Source organism: Neofelis nebulosa, chromosome 18, assembly GCF_028018385.1.
Source record: "Neofelis nebulosa isolate mNeoNeb1 chromosome 18, mNeoNeb1.pri, whole genome shotgun sequence".
NCBI classification, from domain to species: domain Eukaryota; kingdom Metazoa; phylum Chordata; class Mammalia; order Carnivora; family Felidae; genus Neofelis; species Neofelis nebulosa.
Genome location: NC_080799.1, coordinates 31,427,120 through 31,443,321, shown reverse-complemented (window position 1 = coordinate 31,443,321; position 16,202 = coordinate 31,427,120). Strand labels below are relative to the sequence as shown.

Below are 16,202 nucleotides of genomic sequence, written 5' to 3'. Positions count from 1 at the left end.
ACGTTAATACCCGCCCACCTTTAATTGGAAGTACATGGGGTCATGCATATTTCATGCCTCCTGTGGTACATAAAAATCGTGTAATTGTTGTGCACGGCTTCTGTCCCCAGATGCTCACAGGCACACGGGACAGGAAGAAAATAAAGCCACTGAGAGAATCTTTAGAAGATTAAGCCCTGGAGAGAGGGCCCTGGGGTTTTGGAACTCCGGATTCCCTTTGTACACCAGGGGCCATGCTTTCTCAACTATGCCATTGGGCTTTGGACCCCCATCTTCTCCCCTGGCCCCCCACTTGCTCTCTGTATCCATCCCAGACTATCATCTGCGGGCAAGGCCTGCCCTGTGCAGCTCACCTGTGGATGTCAGCACCTAGCGTGGAGCTCTGCACGTAGCACAGACCTTGTAAATCTTGGCTGAATGAATCAGTGAAGCCTCCCCAGATTGTTTTTCTCATCAACAGTTTACCTCCACAAGCCCGGAGGCCAAACTTAGATGTAACCGAAGCCGCTGCCGCCTCCAGACCGATCTGGAGCCTGAAATAGCCCCCAGAACCTCTCGCCGTGTGCACTTCTTCGTATACCGCAGCAGCTGTCTCCTGTTTTTAAAAAAAAAAAAAAAAAAACCTGCTTGTGTGACAGAACAAAGTGACTTGACCCCGAATTGCCAAGTTCCAGGGGCGCTCGGGAAGGAGAGGGCCCCGGAAGGCCAGGTGACACCCCTTCAACTTCACCTGGGTTTCTGGGGGTGACTTACTACCAGCCACCTTCCTTGTGTTTCTGCTCTTGAGCCGGTTGGGTGAAAAGTTGGCGACTGGAGAGCTCTGTGTACGCTTCCAGGACAGGTCCCTGGAGGATGGAAACTGTCCCAAACCTCCTGCCGCGTCAGCCTGCTGCAGCCCCCCGCCTCGTCCGTGTGCCGTGGCCGTCCTGGCCCCCAGCACTGCTCCTGCACAAGGCATCTGACCAGGCGTCCGCACCTTGCTGCCTCCAGCGCCAGTGGCCCGTCCTGCCCCACCAGGAGAGGCTGAGGGACCAATAACCAAGACTGAGCACCCCTGAGCCCCTACATGGAAGGCACTGCCTTCCCACGCACGTCCCTCCTTTCGTGCCCCTGACCACACGCACGTCAGAGTTGCGCATTTTGTTTTGTTCAGTGGTTAACCTGATGGCAAAGAGGGGAGCAGACTTACTTAGGATTCCTAAAGCAGGTCTTTGGCTTCCTCATTTTGTCCTGTAGGTGACTATTCTTTATATAATTCCCCCCCCCCCACCGAAAGTATGTAGACTTTCCTGGTTAGAAACTTAAGAAATACAGAAAAGTATTGTATTGCTAACAAAGCTTCCCTGGCTATTGCCAGAAAAAAAAGAGGAGTGAGGGGTGAGGTGATTCCTGGAGGGGAACCCCATAGCTCACTGGAGGATAATGACACGCTGTCACTGATTTCTCCGAAGCCTCGTTCTGGGCTTGCCAGAAGGACTTTTCCTAAAACATCACTTGACATTGATAATGATGGAGGCAATCTGTAAAGGTTTGGTTCCACGGGGAGAGGAGAGAGTTTCTAAGCCAGAACAGGTCATTCTGGGGCTGTCCACTTAAATAAAGCCCTGGCTTAGAAAACCCCAAACACGCTAAAGTGGATACTGTAATGGGATTTATGCAATACTCCGCTAAGGGCAAACCCAGCCCCATAAATACATGTCCGAAATTCAATCTGCCAAATGAAATGTTAAAGGCGCCAAATGGATTTCTCAAAAGGATCAGAGCCAAGATGTAGTTTGCCTGCACTTGATAAGCTTATCCAGCTTTGCCACTAGGAAAGAAGAGGGGGAAAAAAAAAGAAAGAAAGAAAGGAAGAAAGAAAAAATGGAGTTAAGGATTTTACTGTATTCTCCAGTATCTTAGATATTTTCTTTTTCAGTGAAAAGGGAGAAAGAGATTATCAGTCCTCTGGCTGTGAAGCTAGTGTTCCTTATCCAAATACCTTCTGGGCTACAAAGGGAATGGTACTAAATCACTAGCTGGGGCCCAAATTCCATTCTTTCAGTCCTAAAACCTCCCCAGAAGGGTTTCTTCTGCACCTGGTAGGCTCAGCTACCTGTGTGTCGCATCCAGAAGACCAAGGTCACGGCCAGACTCTTACATGGCTCAGCTCAAGTCCCACGTCCAAGCCCCAAGTTCTGGCTTTGACTTGGTGCCAGCTGCTGCCACCAAGCGTGTTCATGGGCGATGAAGTGAATTAGGGGAGCAAGCTGTGGCAGGGACCGACAGGATCCTTCTAGACAGCTCCCCCTGACCCACCCTCTTATTCTTTATGATTTGCATAATCAGCTGGGACTATTTCCTCTCCTGCAAGTGACTTGGATTGTCCTGTTTATCTAAAGGAAGAGGTGTCACGATAGTTCCTAATTTCGTGAGATTTTTCCCGTACCATTGGGAGGAAAGCCAAAGCTGTACTGTGAGTCGGAGTTTTCGTTTTCTTCTGAGAACACGAGAGTGGCTCTTGACATCAGAACGGGATCCCAAAGAGTCACTTTCAGGATGACAGCACGTGTCAAAAAAGAACCATGTCATCTCGGATGAAGGTGTGAGTTTGTGGGTGTTGGTGTATTTGGGGGACTAGCGAATTTGGCTCTCAGCGTGGTAGATTTTCCTGGCCTTTTCTGCAGTACTGCTAGCCACTGGACGAGGCTGTTGCCGTAACTGGCCTCACTCCTGACTCCCCTGGGGCCAAGGCCTCTGCAGGTCAGGTCGCTGGGTTGGGTTGGAGGTCATGGCTGTGGATCTTAAGGGGCGTCTTCACAGGTGTTGCCCTGCCGTGCCCAGATGATGCTCTGACCACAGATGAATTCGGCTCTTGCTGTAAAAATATCAAGGCCCCGGCTCCTGCGTGTTTATTTTCGTCCTCTGACGAGTCAGCTGATGTGCCAATCTCTGGGGTATTTGTCTGGGCCGGAGGCCTTGCTGAAGCCTCATCTGAAATAAACAACAGGTCTTTGGGTCTGTTGCAGTTTATGGGATTCCTGAGTATTTTAAGAACTAGGGAGGCGAAATGTGAAACAGAAAAGGACATAATGGAAACCTTTAATTCTTAAAAAACTTTATTGAGGTATGATTTATATGCCCTAGAAGTCACACGTTTTAAGGGTACTGTCCAGTGATTTTTTTTAGTAAATTCACCAAGCTGTGCAACCATCACCACAATCTAGTTTTAAAACAATTTTATCACAGTCGTTAGATTCCTCACGTCACTCCCAGGCAACTAACTGCTCATCTACTTTCCGCTCCTGTAGGGGCAATAGGTTTACGGATTGCGGACATGTAGAAATGGCTTCTTCCACTTAGCATACTGTCCTGGAGGTCTGTACATACTGTGGCGCCCTCTGCTAAATAATACTCCACGGCATGGATATACCGTAGCTCATTCATGCATCGGCTAACGGACGCTTGAGCGGTTTCCCCTTCTGACTCTTGTGAATAACGCCGCCGTAAGCATTCACGTACAAGTCTGCGCGTGGACGTATGTTTGCATTTTTCTTGGGTGTCGTCCCAGGAGTGGGATTTCTGGGTCATATGGTAAATTCGTATTTAGCTGTTTAAGAAAGTTGCCAGACTGTTGTCCACAGAGACTTCGTTGTTCCGCACTCCTACCAGCAGTGAATGAGTGGATCCGTTCATTCTCGGTCTTGCTCTGAGCTGGATGGTGACGTGGGTCAGAAACCACCGCATGTAAAAATCCGAAAATTGCTACCTGCCTGTGGGAACCTGGCCCTCACTGGGATGTTGACAACATTCTAGAAGAGCCTTGATCCCAGTTTCCACATAAGCTTCCTCAGCATGGGGCAGAGCTCCTGGCCCAGAAGCTCTGTCACTAGCCCCCTCTCTCCTCCCCCACTCCAGCCTTGCTGGCCACGCTCCCCTGCAGTCCATCTCATTCCAGAGAGGATTCGCTTTTATTAAAAAAAAAAAAAATGTTCTGTGTCGCGCTGTTGCTAATTTAGCAACTTTAGTGGACAATGTGATTTACCATCCGTGGCCTGCCTTCGAATGGATTCATTTACCTGCATTGATTGGTATATGTCGCTGTTAAGTGCTGCCAGAAAATGCACAGCAGTGCTTAAAAACTGTGTAGCATTCTGCTTTCTGATAATGATTGTTCACTCCATCCTTGATCTCCAATGACATGGTATTCTCCTCTTGAAGGTGGACTTAAATCGCAGAACTCTGTTCCTTGGTCACGAGAAAATGAATTGCTTTTCTGTACCGCGTTCTGCTAAGCACTTCTCAAAATTTGGGTTCTTTGGTAAGTGCTCCTTCTTTTCTCTTTTGGGTACTCTCTCCTTGCTACTCAAAGCGTGGGCCTCGGGTCAGCAGCCTCAGTATCCCCTGGGAGCATGTTGGAAATGTGGAGGGAGTCTCAGACCTCATCCCAAACTTCTAGAGTCAGAATTTCATTTTAACAAGATTCCCAGGTGACGTATATGTGCACCGAAGTTTCAGATGCACTGCCACGGGGCACCTGGGTGGCTCTGTAAGTGAAGCACCCAACTCTTGGTTTTGGCTCAGGTCGTGATCCCAAGGTCGTGGGATGGAGCCCCATGTTGGGCTCCATGCTGCCATTGTGGAGCCTGCTTGGGATTCTCTCTCTCCCTCTCTCTCTGCCCCTCCCCTGCTCATGTGCATGCACATGCCCTCTCTTTCTCTCACACAAAATAAGCAAACTTTAAAAAAGAGAGAGGGAGGGAGAAAAGTGCTGCCCTGAGTCTGGAGTCAGCCAAAATAAGGCCCTTGGACTGAATCTGGCCAGCTGCAAGTTTTTCTTTAAAAAAAAAAAAGTTCTATTAGAACACTGCCACATCCATTCATTCCGTATTGTCTGTCTGTGGCTACTTGGCACCGACTGTGGAGTTGAGGAGACTGACGGAGACCTTATGGGTTGCAGAGCCGAGAATGTTTACTTCCTGGGCCTTTACAGAAAACAGTTTGCTGACCCCTGCTCTGCAGAAGGCTTTAATTTTACTTTATTTTTTATTTACTTATTATATTTGTTAATTACTGGCATTATTATTTACTTATTATTTGTATTTTTTAAAGTTTTGCCAGCTTTTTCTTATTGCACTTTTTTCATTTTACCTTATTTATACACTTTGGGCCATTCTACATCTTTTTTTTTAATTGAGATGTAATTGACACAAAGCATTATATTACTTACAGTCATACAGCGTAATGATTCAGTATGTTTATAGATTGCAGAGTGTTCCCAGTAAATCTCGTTAACATCTATCACTACACATCATTATCAAAAAAAAAAAAAAAAAAGTTCTGAGAACTTTTAAGGTCTATTCTCTTAGCAACTTCCAAATATACAGTACAGTATTATATACTTCTTTTTTTTTAATTTTTTTTGACGTTTATTTATTTTTGAGACAGAGAGAGACAGAGCATGAACAGGGGAGGGGCAGAGAGAGAGGGAGACACAGAATCTGAAACTGGCTCCAGGCTCTGAGCTGTCAGCACAGAGCCCGACGCGGGGCTCGAACCCACGGACTGTGAGATCATGACCTGAGCCGAAGTGGGATGCTTAACTGACTGAGCCACCCAGGCGCCCCTATATACTTCTTTTAAGAAAGTAAGTTACGAGTGCCATTCATCCCCAGCCTTTCTTTGCATCCTGCCTTGGTAGGATGAAGTGACAGAAACCAGAACAAACTTAGGCTTTGGGTTTCTGGTCCACGGGCTGGAAAGCTCTGAGGCTCCCTGATTTCTCAGATACCATCGTGCTGGTATGAAGATTGTTCTGGGTGAGCTGTTTCATGTCATCCTGTTCTTTGTAAGCAAGAGGATTCACTGTCGGTGAAATGGGAAGGCCATATTATTCCTTTGTAAGGACTTTGCATAGACACTCAGAAATTAGAAGAAGAAGAAGAAGAAGAAGAAGAAGAAGAAGAAGAAGAAGAAGAAGAAGGAGAAGGAGAAGAAGAAGAAGAAGAAGAAGAAGAAGAAGAAGAAGAAGAAGAAAAACCCTTTGTGAAATCCCAGGATCTGGTCCCGCTGGGAAAACCTAGGGAAAGTGATGACGGGAGGCAGCCCAGAAAGGGAGGAAGCCGGCAGGATTGGCTTTCATGCTCTGCCATCACTGTCTTGAAATTCCTCACCGCTTTTAAACCAGGCACCCCCATCTTTGTTTTGCACCAAAGTGGCCTGGCCCTGGAAGCCAGCGACAGGCTCAGAGGACCCACGCGACAAGCCTTGCATGGAGGAGGAGAGCAGCGTGTGCAGTGTCCTGTCCGCCAGCGGCTGAGCTCTCCTGACCCAGCGACTGCATTGCCGACGAGCTAGCTTCCTCTCCCCTCGCTTTGTGCCAAGGGAAGAAAGACCACTTTCAGTGATTTTCTGAATTAAGCAGTAGAGACGTAAGCCTGCTCGTGCAGAGGGGGTTCAAAGCCAAGTTCGGATTACCTCCAGTTAAGGATGTGTTTGATGCTCACAACTTGAATGTAATTGCTTGCTAAGGACGGAGGCAGCACTTTTTCCTGCAGAGCCAGTGTGAGACCCCACTTTTCTACGAGGGGGTTTCTTAAAGAAATTGGGCTCCCGTCCTGGCTGAGGTTGAGGTCCCTGGGGACTTCTGAGCGGTTGGGGTTTTCAGGCCACGGGTCACCAGTGGAAGCGTCCCAATGGGGCCACTTCCTCCTGATCCCTGTGGGGAAGAATTTCATCCAGTGACCCTGCAGGTAGCTGATTGAGTCTGAAATAGCAGCCTCCCAACCCAGCAGGGACCAGAACAAGGAACATTGCAGTAATTTCTTTCCTCCTCCCCTCTGAACGATTGTTAATCAGGAGTCTTTTGGAAACAAAAAATAAAAGGAAAGCAAGAAAAAGGAGACCTACTTTGGCAAACCCAGTGGAAAACTACTGCTCTGTCTACAGGTCCCCAAAACTACTGCTCTGTCTACAGCAAATGGGCGGTGGGCGGACGGAGGGCCGCAGATGTCTCAGAAGCTCAGACACATCAGTGACCAGAGGGGTTGTTCGCACTTTGCGAGAACAGAAAGGCCATTGGGTGATCATAATTGTAACCATAAATAATTCTGTATCTGTTGTCATAGCTGCAGTCATTTATTGAGAGCGTCTACTAGGTGTCAGGTTTTAGGCCACACCATGCACATCTCCTAATTCCTACAACTGTGTGGCCCAGCTCCATTTTACAGACGAGAAGTCTGAGGCTCTCAAGGTTTGAGCTGGCCAAGAGCATATGGCTGGTAAGGGGCAGGGTCGTGTTTGAGCTGTGTGCAACCATGTCCCCTGCACTTGGGCTGTGTCCCCTGCACTCCCCCGTGACTGCACGGTCCCCTCTGAAGCCACTGCCCTATGTTGTGATGTGGGGAGCTGGAGCATCAGTGAAGTTCTGGAAGGTCTATGCCTAAGCCGTGGGTTCCCAAAGTGTAACTGGGAGGGAGGTGGTAGACAGGCAAACATTTTTTTGTAAGTGTATTTCTTGTATTTAAAGGAAATACATATAACTGCTATATAAAACCTGTGGTTTTAGAGTGAACTAAAAGTTCACTCTCACAACACAAATTAAGAAAAGAAACCGTGAGTCTTTTAAATAAAAATAGCAGTGTGGGTGAGATGCTTGTTTGGCCCGCTGGTTCCACTATTCTGGAAACATCTTGCCTAAGCAGTTGGAACAGCCCTGAATGTTGCGGGGGGGCGGGGGGGGTTGACACGGAACTGGTTACCCTGACAAGGAGACTTTGTTCTCAGCGGGAAAGAAGTCGTGAGCCAAGTTGTCAGCATTTTGGGTTCCATCGTCCACCATGATGGTGCTGTCCCCTCCTCTTTCGTAGTTACCGTCTTGTCACTTGTTGCCAAAACCCCAGACACTCTCGCTGACTTTCAGAATTGTTCACAAGTCTTAGCAAGAAGCCCTTACCCCAGCCTGTGGGGTTTTTCATCACCTCTGCCTACCGTGGGGTTGTCTTGTACCAGTCGATAGCTGATGGCGCCTCACTGGCCTCCTGTCTCCGGAATACACCAAGCCCAGTCTTACCTCAGGGCCTTTGTACTTGCTGTTCTTGCTGCCTCGGACTCCCTCCTGCCCCGGTATTTGCTTGGCGGATGCCTTCTTCTCATTCTGGTCTTCATTCTAACATCTGTCTTCTCAGGGGGGCTTTCCTGTTCACCTACTAAGGTCTCCCTCTCCCCGCATCTCTTTCTATGCAAATCTTTTTCTGTCAAAGACCAGATAGTAAGTATCTTAGGCTTGAGGACCATATGGTCTCTGTGGCAACTACTCAACTCTGTCATTGTTGTGCAAAAGCTTTCACAGGCAACATGTAAATAAATGGGGGTATTATTTTGCTAACACTCTACTTACAAAAACAGATGGCCAGCTGGATTTGACCCACACAGGCTGTAGTTGGCTGATCCCTGCTCTACTCTACTACCTTTTTAAGAATTGTTGTCATAACATTTATCACTATCTGAAATCATCTTGTTTATTTGTATATAATTTTGTCTCTTTGTATCTACAACGTAAACCCAACAAAGGCAGGAATGTGCCCTTCCTTCCTGTTTAGTTGGTATCCTTAGTGCCTCGCACACAGTGCGCACTCAGCAAATGTTTGTTCAATGAATGGATACTGTCACTATGGGATTCCTGCATTCATTTATTCTCCAGACATGTATGGCTCACTTATTCTGCCCCTGGCCTCATATGGAACATTGGAAACGGAGCTCACGGACAAATACGTAGATGCTCATGGGAGCGGGTTATGGTTCGATGTGATGGGCCAGATGGGATGGATAAGTGGCTCTCCATAGCGGGGTATTAACTCTTAGGTGGTCAGCGGTGGCTTCTTGGAGCAAGCAGTGTCTGAGCCGAGAGTGAAGGGGACATTTAGGCTCTCTGGGTAGAGAGGCAGCCTGGAAGAGCATTCATGCACAGGGAACAGCCTGAGCAATGGCGTGGTGGCAGGCACCCGTGTGGCTGTGTGCTGCGGGAAGGAAAAGCCATTCGGGGCTGCTGAGTAAAACCAGTCCAGACGTCACTGCAGGTCAGACGAATAGCAACAGGTGTAAGTTGAGAGTCCGGTTGGATGAGTTCTTGTGAACAATTGACAAAGGTCTTTCTCTGAAATGTGGAATTGGGCCCTGCATTTAAATGTGGGCTTTGGTTTCTGTGAACTCAGAGGTTCTATTGCTCCAAAAGCTTAAAAATTCATAGTCCATGGATCTGGCTTCTCCGTTGACCTGGCCCCAGTCATCTAGAGTTGGCCGACATTTGCAGGCGAGCTACCCGACATCCTATGTAATTGGTAGGTCTTGGCTCTCAAAATATACAGACGATGCTAATGAGCGGCCTTCCCTGGCTGTCACCCTGCCCTTATGCGTACACCTAAAACCCATCCGTTGTCAGCAGGGAGTGAAGCACACAGAGAAAGGGCAGCAGATGGCATGGAAGAGTGGGGAGTTGCAAGCCCCGAATAAAATTTTATTGAGGTGGGCCAGCCCTGCTGTTGACGAGGCGCTTAAAGGGAATTTGTGATTTGCAAAGCCAAAGACTGTTCTTGCTCGTCACCCTGGAGAGGGGAAGAATGCCTGAGACTTCGGGGACTCTGCCTCCAACTTCTAAGCCTTGGCCAAGCCCTAATGAGGCCAGAGCCAAGTTCAAGGGTAGAGGCTGATGCTGTCACAAGCCTTGGGGCTGCTGTGACAGGCGAGCCACAGCAGAAGGAAGCAGACCTTCGTCAGCACCTAACAGGCCCTGGGGTGCTGATGGGGTGCACACATACCACGTGTGCACGTGGCGGATTCTGTAACATCCACGTTACACTCTTCCTGCCAATAGTTACTATTCTTCTTTATGTTTTTTAATGTTTATTTTTATTTTTAAGAGAGAGCACGTGAGTGGGGGAGGTGCAGAGAGAGAGGGAGACAGAGGATCGATCCAAAGCAGACTTCATAATGACAGCAGAAAGCTCAATGCGGGACTCGCTCATGAGCTGTGAGATCATGACCTGAGCCGAAGTCAGACACTCAACCGACTGAGCCACCCAGGTGCCCCAACATTTTTCTTTAAATGTGCTCACTATTTACTCGGGCTCAGCCTTAAGCTCTCTCTGCTATCCATAATGTCATAGTATGAATGAAGCCCATTTTCTTCTTAAATATATCAAAGTAAATAAATAACTGTTAGGGGCGCCTGAGTGGCTCAGTTCGTTGAGTGTCCGGCTTTGGCTCAGGTCACAATCTCGCAGTTTGTGAGTTTGAGCCCCGCGTCGGGCTCTGGGCTGACAGCTCAAAGCCTGGAGCCCCTTCAGATTCTGTGTCTCCCTCTGCCTGCCCCCCCGCTGCTTGCACTCTGTCTCTCGCATTGTTTTAAAAATAAACATTAAAAAAAATAAAAATAAAAAAATAAATAACCATTAAAGTTTTTTCAGAAAGGTTTATTCACGAACCACACGGGAGAACCTGTGTGCTGTCGTTTCTAGTACCTTTGGCCTTATCCTCTTCAGTACTTGCGGGTTTGCTAGAAGGTGTTGTTGCCTCCGTTTTGTAGGCGAGGAAGCAGAGACCCAGAGAAATTTAGCATCTCACCCAAAGTCATGCGGCTAAGAACCAGCAGAGTCTGGATTTGAACACAGATCATTCTGGCTGTAAAGTCCCAAGCGATATGCACCCACTTCTCAGAGGACAGAAAGGGAGAATGATGTCCAGACATCACCTGGATTGGACGGACGGATTTAAAGGTTCTCGGGACAGGCATAAATGGTAAGACTGAGGCCAGTCAGACTTCCTGCCCCTTCTCGGGAGGCAAAGACAGCTTCAGCCACCGACACGTAGAGTCCCGTGGATGTGGGCGTCAGACTCACTCACACTGTGAGGATTGTTCCTGGGGCTCCGCCGCATGGCACGGAGAGCCCTTCGTCATTCCGTGAAATAACCGTAATCAGTGTGGACTCCCACACGAAAGCCCAGGCAAGTGACTGTCCCCACTGCCCAGCAGCCAGGGCAGCAGGAGACCCCTTCTCTGTAGTGGAGATTCATTAGTATTCAGTCCTCACGGAAGGGCCTTGGAGGAAAAAATCATCGTAATGGGTTCTGAATTAGCCCAGCTGCCAGCCACTGGGGAAAGGCCACAGCGAGCAGACTCCGCTGCCCTTGAGCTACCTCAGTGATGGCCTTCTGTCCTGAGGTGGGCGGTTCTGTGGGGTGTCCATCAACAGGCACCATGCCTGAGTAAGCAGCCCCGATGGGCAGGAGGACATCAGCGTGCAGTTGGGGGGTGGAGCTTGGGGACGGAAGAAGTGGGGGACCAGGAAGACCTGGGAAGCCCAGCGAGATCACCAGCAGGGAAGATGGCTGTGGTTGGCTGTGGCGATCCCATTTTTCCTTGAAAGTCTTAGCTTTCCAGCATTGAGGTCTCAAATCTGGGTAAGAGCTTGGGGTCACTGCTAGTCTATATGGAACCTTGCGGGAATGATAAAGTACCCCCCCCCGCCCCCCTTAGAGGAAGACCAGAGAAAGCATCCCTGGGGGGAAGTGCCAGCCTACCCGGGCAAGACGTGGGGGCCACTGGCTGGATTGGGCCCCTACTTTGCAGTCCACAGACCACGGAGCCATCGACAGGGCCTCAAATGAGAGCTACCTTATGTTTCAGTAAAAACAAACAATACACGTACCAGTTCTTTATTATTGTAAAACAAACTGTCTCAAAACCTGATGGCTTGAAACTGCCATTTTATTTGGTTGCTGGTTTTGTCAGGATCAGGATTTCAGGAAGAGCTCTGCCAGGCGGTTTGTTTTTGCTCCGTGCGGCAGCAGCTGGGGCTGGGCGATCCGTTTCTAGAATGATTTCTTCATCCATATGTTTGCCCTCTTGTTCCTTCCTGAGCTCCTTCTCCCTCCATGTGGCATCTTGTCTTCAGAGCCTTTGGCTGTGACTTGATTTTCTCATGGCAGGATGGTCTCAGGGCAGCAACACTTCCAATGTGGCAGCTGGCCTCCAGGAGGCAGGAAGTGGAGGCCGCCAGGAAGTGGAGGGCTCCGACTGGAACTGGCACGGCATCACTCCTGCCGTGTGCCGTTGCTCAAAGCGGTCACAGGGCCCGCCCAGATTCCAGGGGCTGGAAAAAGAGGCCCCACCCCTTGTTGGGATGAGGGGGACGGGTGTGTGTGGCAAAGTCACGATGCAGAAGAACATATGGGTTGGGTGACATCGTTGCAGTGCTCTCTGGAGAATACAGCCAGCCACACCTTCATGGCTGGGAGTGGAGCAGATTTAGGTGAAGGAGCTCACCTTCATGAGCAGATTTTTCAGGAGCCCCACAAGGAATTTTCTGGTTTGAGCTCCCCTTTGCCTCCCGTCTAAAGAACAGTGACAGGCAAGGCACAGGTGTATTGTTTTAAGATAAAAATATATGTGCAGTTCTTAATTCACTGTACACTCTTCATGGGACCCTAATATTTGATCTGAAAGGTTGCTCTGGGGCACTTGGGTGGCTCAGTCAGTTAAGTGTCTGACTTCAGCTCAGGTCATGATCTCACCGTTCATGGGTTTGAGCCCCACGTCGGGCTCTGTGCTGACAGTTCAGAGCCTGGAGCCTGCTTCGGATTCTGTGTCTCCCTCTCTGTGTGCCCCTCCCCTGCTCACACTCTGTGTGTGTGTGTGTGTGTGTGTGTGTGTGTGTGTGTGTGTGTGTGTCTCAAAAATAAATTAAAAGAAAGAAAGCTTGCTCTAATAGGGTAAACCAACTTGCAAAGTGAAAATAGCCCCAGGGTGGGCACAGCTCCTGGGGGAGGGACATTGTATGGGGGAGGGACCGTGGTGGTGTCAGGGCACGGTCAGGAAAGCAGCTGGCTTCTGTTTGGTGAGATCCCAAAGAAAAGGCCATCTGGCTTGGACCAGCTTACCTCCCACCCTGGTGTTTAAATCTGAAGTGGGTTTTATTGAGTCAATCAAGAAAGATTCAGTTATTGAAACGGAGGCAAATTCAGGCAGTAAATTGATGTTTTTGATTGAAATTTGCTTCCAAGCCAAGCCCTTGGGTCACTATTGGACATTCGCCTCCTTTTCAAAATATGGTGTAACAAATAACACGCACACCCACTCAACTGAACATTTTGGACCCTCGCTAAAAAAAAAATCTGAATAATTAGCCAAGCTAACGTTTTTTTTGAATAGTGCTAAACTTTGCAAAGCACTTGGAAATAGATGTTGCATATCAATTATAACTGGAGAGGAGTTACCCTGTTCTCTTGAGGTGTTCCCATGCAAGGGCCCTGAAACCAGAAGGTGTGGTTTACAGCCTCATTTCTGCCCCTTATAAGCTGTGTCCATGGGCAGGTCACTGGTACTTACTGTGAACCTCACTTTCTTCGCCTATAGAATGAAAATGGTTATACCTATTTAATCCTGGAATTGGTTTAAGAATAAAATGATACCGCACTGTTTTTAAAAAGTGCTCTGTGAGTTCAGAAATTCTTCATGCATTGAGCTGTCACTGCTAATAATAGCATGGCAAATTTCTGTTGTCTGAGAATTAACATTAGCCATTTAAAAATTAAATGTATGGAGTCTGTAATTATTTTAAAACACAAAGTTTAAAAAAAGTTAACTGTATAACTCTGATATCTAGGTACAAGCTATGGTTGGAGCGCTACCTTATGTATACCTAAGTTCAATTTCGGCTAACCTAGGTGGTACTTTCTGAAATTAGAGGCTTGATCCTACAAAGACAAGTGAGTAAGGAAGCCATTACTTACAATGTTTTGCTGCTTTGAATAAACTTCACCCAGTAACTGAGCCCTAATATTGAATGGGCCAATAGAAACGAGTGGCTTCCTCTTATTCTAATAGACACAGATTCAGTTATTTATTAACAAATAGTTCATTGAGGGCCTACAAGGGGGCATTTCTCTTGGCCAAGAGCTGCCTCAATGGTTTCCAAACACCACTGTCATTGAACGTTGCTCTTATCAGCTGGTGATAGGCATCTCAGACTCAAATCAAAGGGAGCAGACTTCCCCTCCCCTAGTTTACAGGAGAAAAGGTCAGATCAGATTTTTTTCTATATTAATTTTTTTTTTACTGTATCTTCTTCTTATATCTTTTGCACCTGAACCTGCCTGCCCATGCTAACATACAGTGAAAAATGCTGTCTGCAGTGCACTATTCAGTGCACTATTCAGTGTACTGAAAGTTATTTCCTTTGGAAGCATTGCCAGTTTCATTGGGTCTGCAAACAACATGATCACTCCTAAATTTAAGGACGGCTGGAATATGCAGTGTACCAGGGAGGGGCAGATCTAGCCCTCTGTTTGTGTTTGTGTAAATAAAGTTTTATTGGAACACAGCCATATCCATTCATTTCCATATTGTCTATGGTGCATGCTTTGACCCTAAGGCAGAGTTGAGTAGTTGGAACAGAGACCTCATGGCCTGCAAAGCTGAACATATTTATTATGTGACCCTTTACAGGAAATGTTTGTTGGCCTCCGTGCAATACCATGGTGAGGGCCTGACAACACAAAAGCAAACTGGCTTTTTCACTCTGAACTTCCCCTGGGCTAGAAAGCTGCAGAGGCTACTATCTCGCGACAAGACTCCGTTTGAGAATTCCACTTTTCCTCCAGAACCTATAGCAAATATGACAGGCAGGAAGATCATGTTTTGTTTTGTTTTCATTTGTTTCATTTGATTTTATTAGTTTATCTTATTTTTTTTAATGTTTTCCTTTTTAAGGGAACATTAGGTTACGGTTAAAAATAAAAGGGAAGGGAGATTTGAATTTATGTAATTTGGTTCAAATCCCACCTCTGTCATTAGTTGACACATTCCATTCTTCATTTAATCAACCGGTTATGTACTTACGGAGTATCTAGTCGTCGCTGCTGCCTCAAGTATGTATCCCTAAGGCGTGAACACCTACTTATTGTAGCGGATCCTAGGGCGTCCTGCTTATCTATTGCCGTGGAACAAATTGCTCACAAACGTAGTGGCTTAAACAGTTACTTATTAGCTCTTAAAGTTTCGTGGGCTGACTGGGCTTAGCTGGACGGTTGTCCCTTGGATTTTTTGTGTGTGTTGCAGTCAGATAAGGGCCGGGGCTGCAGTCAGTCATCTTAAGGTTTGGCTGGGCTGGATGCTCAACGTGTCTCATTCATGCGGCTGGCAGCTGGCGCTGACGGCTGGCTGGGAGCTCATCTGGAGCTGTCGACTAGAGCACATGTGGCTTGGGCTTCTCGCGGAATGATGGCCGGGTTCCAAAAGGACGCTTCCCAAGAGTGAATGTTCCAAGAGTCCCAGCAGGAGCTTTCTTATCACCTAGGCTCTGAGCTCCCAGAACACCCCTTCTGCCCCATTCTGTTGGTCAAACAAGTCACTAAGGCTAGCCCAGTTTTAAGGGGGAAGAAGACCCCACCTCTCCATGACTGGAACGTCAAAGATTTTGTGGGCATCTTGAATCTGGCAGACAGATGCATACAGTGGGGAACCAGCAACAATGGCTCTTCTGTGAAAATGTAACTTTTACAAGAGACAGAGAAAAAGAAGCTCTGATGAGAAGAGAGCTTTTAATAGGGTGGTTTGGTCTGGAGAAGGGCCAGAGAAGGCTTCTTGGGGGATGAATAAGGTGGGATGTGAAGGTTGAGTGCAGTTAGCCAGGTGAAGAAGGGAGGAGAGAGTAATCCAGGCACAAGAAACAATCTGTGCAAATGTCCTGGGGCAGGGCCACAAGAAGACTGGTGTTGCTAGAGCTGAGTGAGTGAGGGGGAATGTGGTAGGAGATAAGGCTTTCTAGCTGGATGCTGCAGGCCACAATTCCTCATCCCTCCTAGCTTCAGTTGTTACCACCTGAGGCTATTGTGAGGATAAATGAGGAGTAAGTCAGTAAAGCCTTCTTGTGGCTTCTGCTTGTGCTGGATCAAGTGGTGGTTGGGAGGGAGGCGGGTTTAGACTAGGAATCAGTTGGTTTGTATATGAAAGGGGTACCCCTGGCTGACCTTTTGCCGTGTGTAAGAACTGGAGAATTGTCCAGCTCTGGGAGGCACCCCAATGCCAGAGCATCAAGAATACAGAAAATATGAAAATATACAGTTAATATAATCCGCCCTGTGATGCATGGATGCCGGCTGGACAAAGACAGAATCTAAGAGAACACAGTGAGAACAGCCCCGCTCTTTGCTCACGTGTGGACACT

The 16,202-nt window shown here is 47.8% G+C and overlaps 1 protein-coding gene across 2 annotated transcripts in view; it reads left to right on the top strand.

The window, feature by feature from the left end:
• The window catches only part of XYLT1 (xylosyltransferase 1), a 312,721-nt gene that overhangs the window by 32,199 nt on the left and 264,320 nt on the right, over positions 1 to 16,202 (top strand). The window contains exon 1 of one of the 2 annotated variants that reach the window (XM_058709986.1): positions 10,465 to 10,773. The exons of the other annotated variant lie outside the window; for it this stretch is intronic. Within the exon in view, the coding sequence (XP_058565969.1) occupies positions 10,771 to 10,773 (3 nt within the window). The 5' untranslated portion in view covers positions 10,465 to 10,770. Of the gene's footprint in view, positions 1 to 10,464; positions 10,774 to 16,202 lie in introns of those variants that run through there. 2 annotated transcript variants of the gene reach the window in all.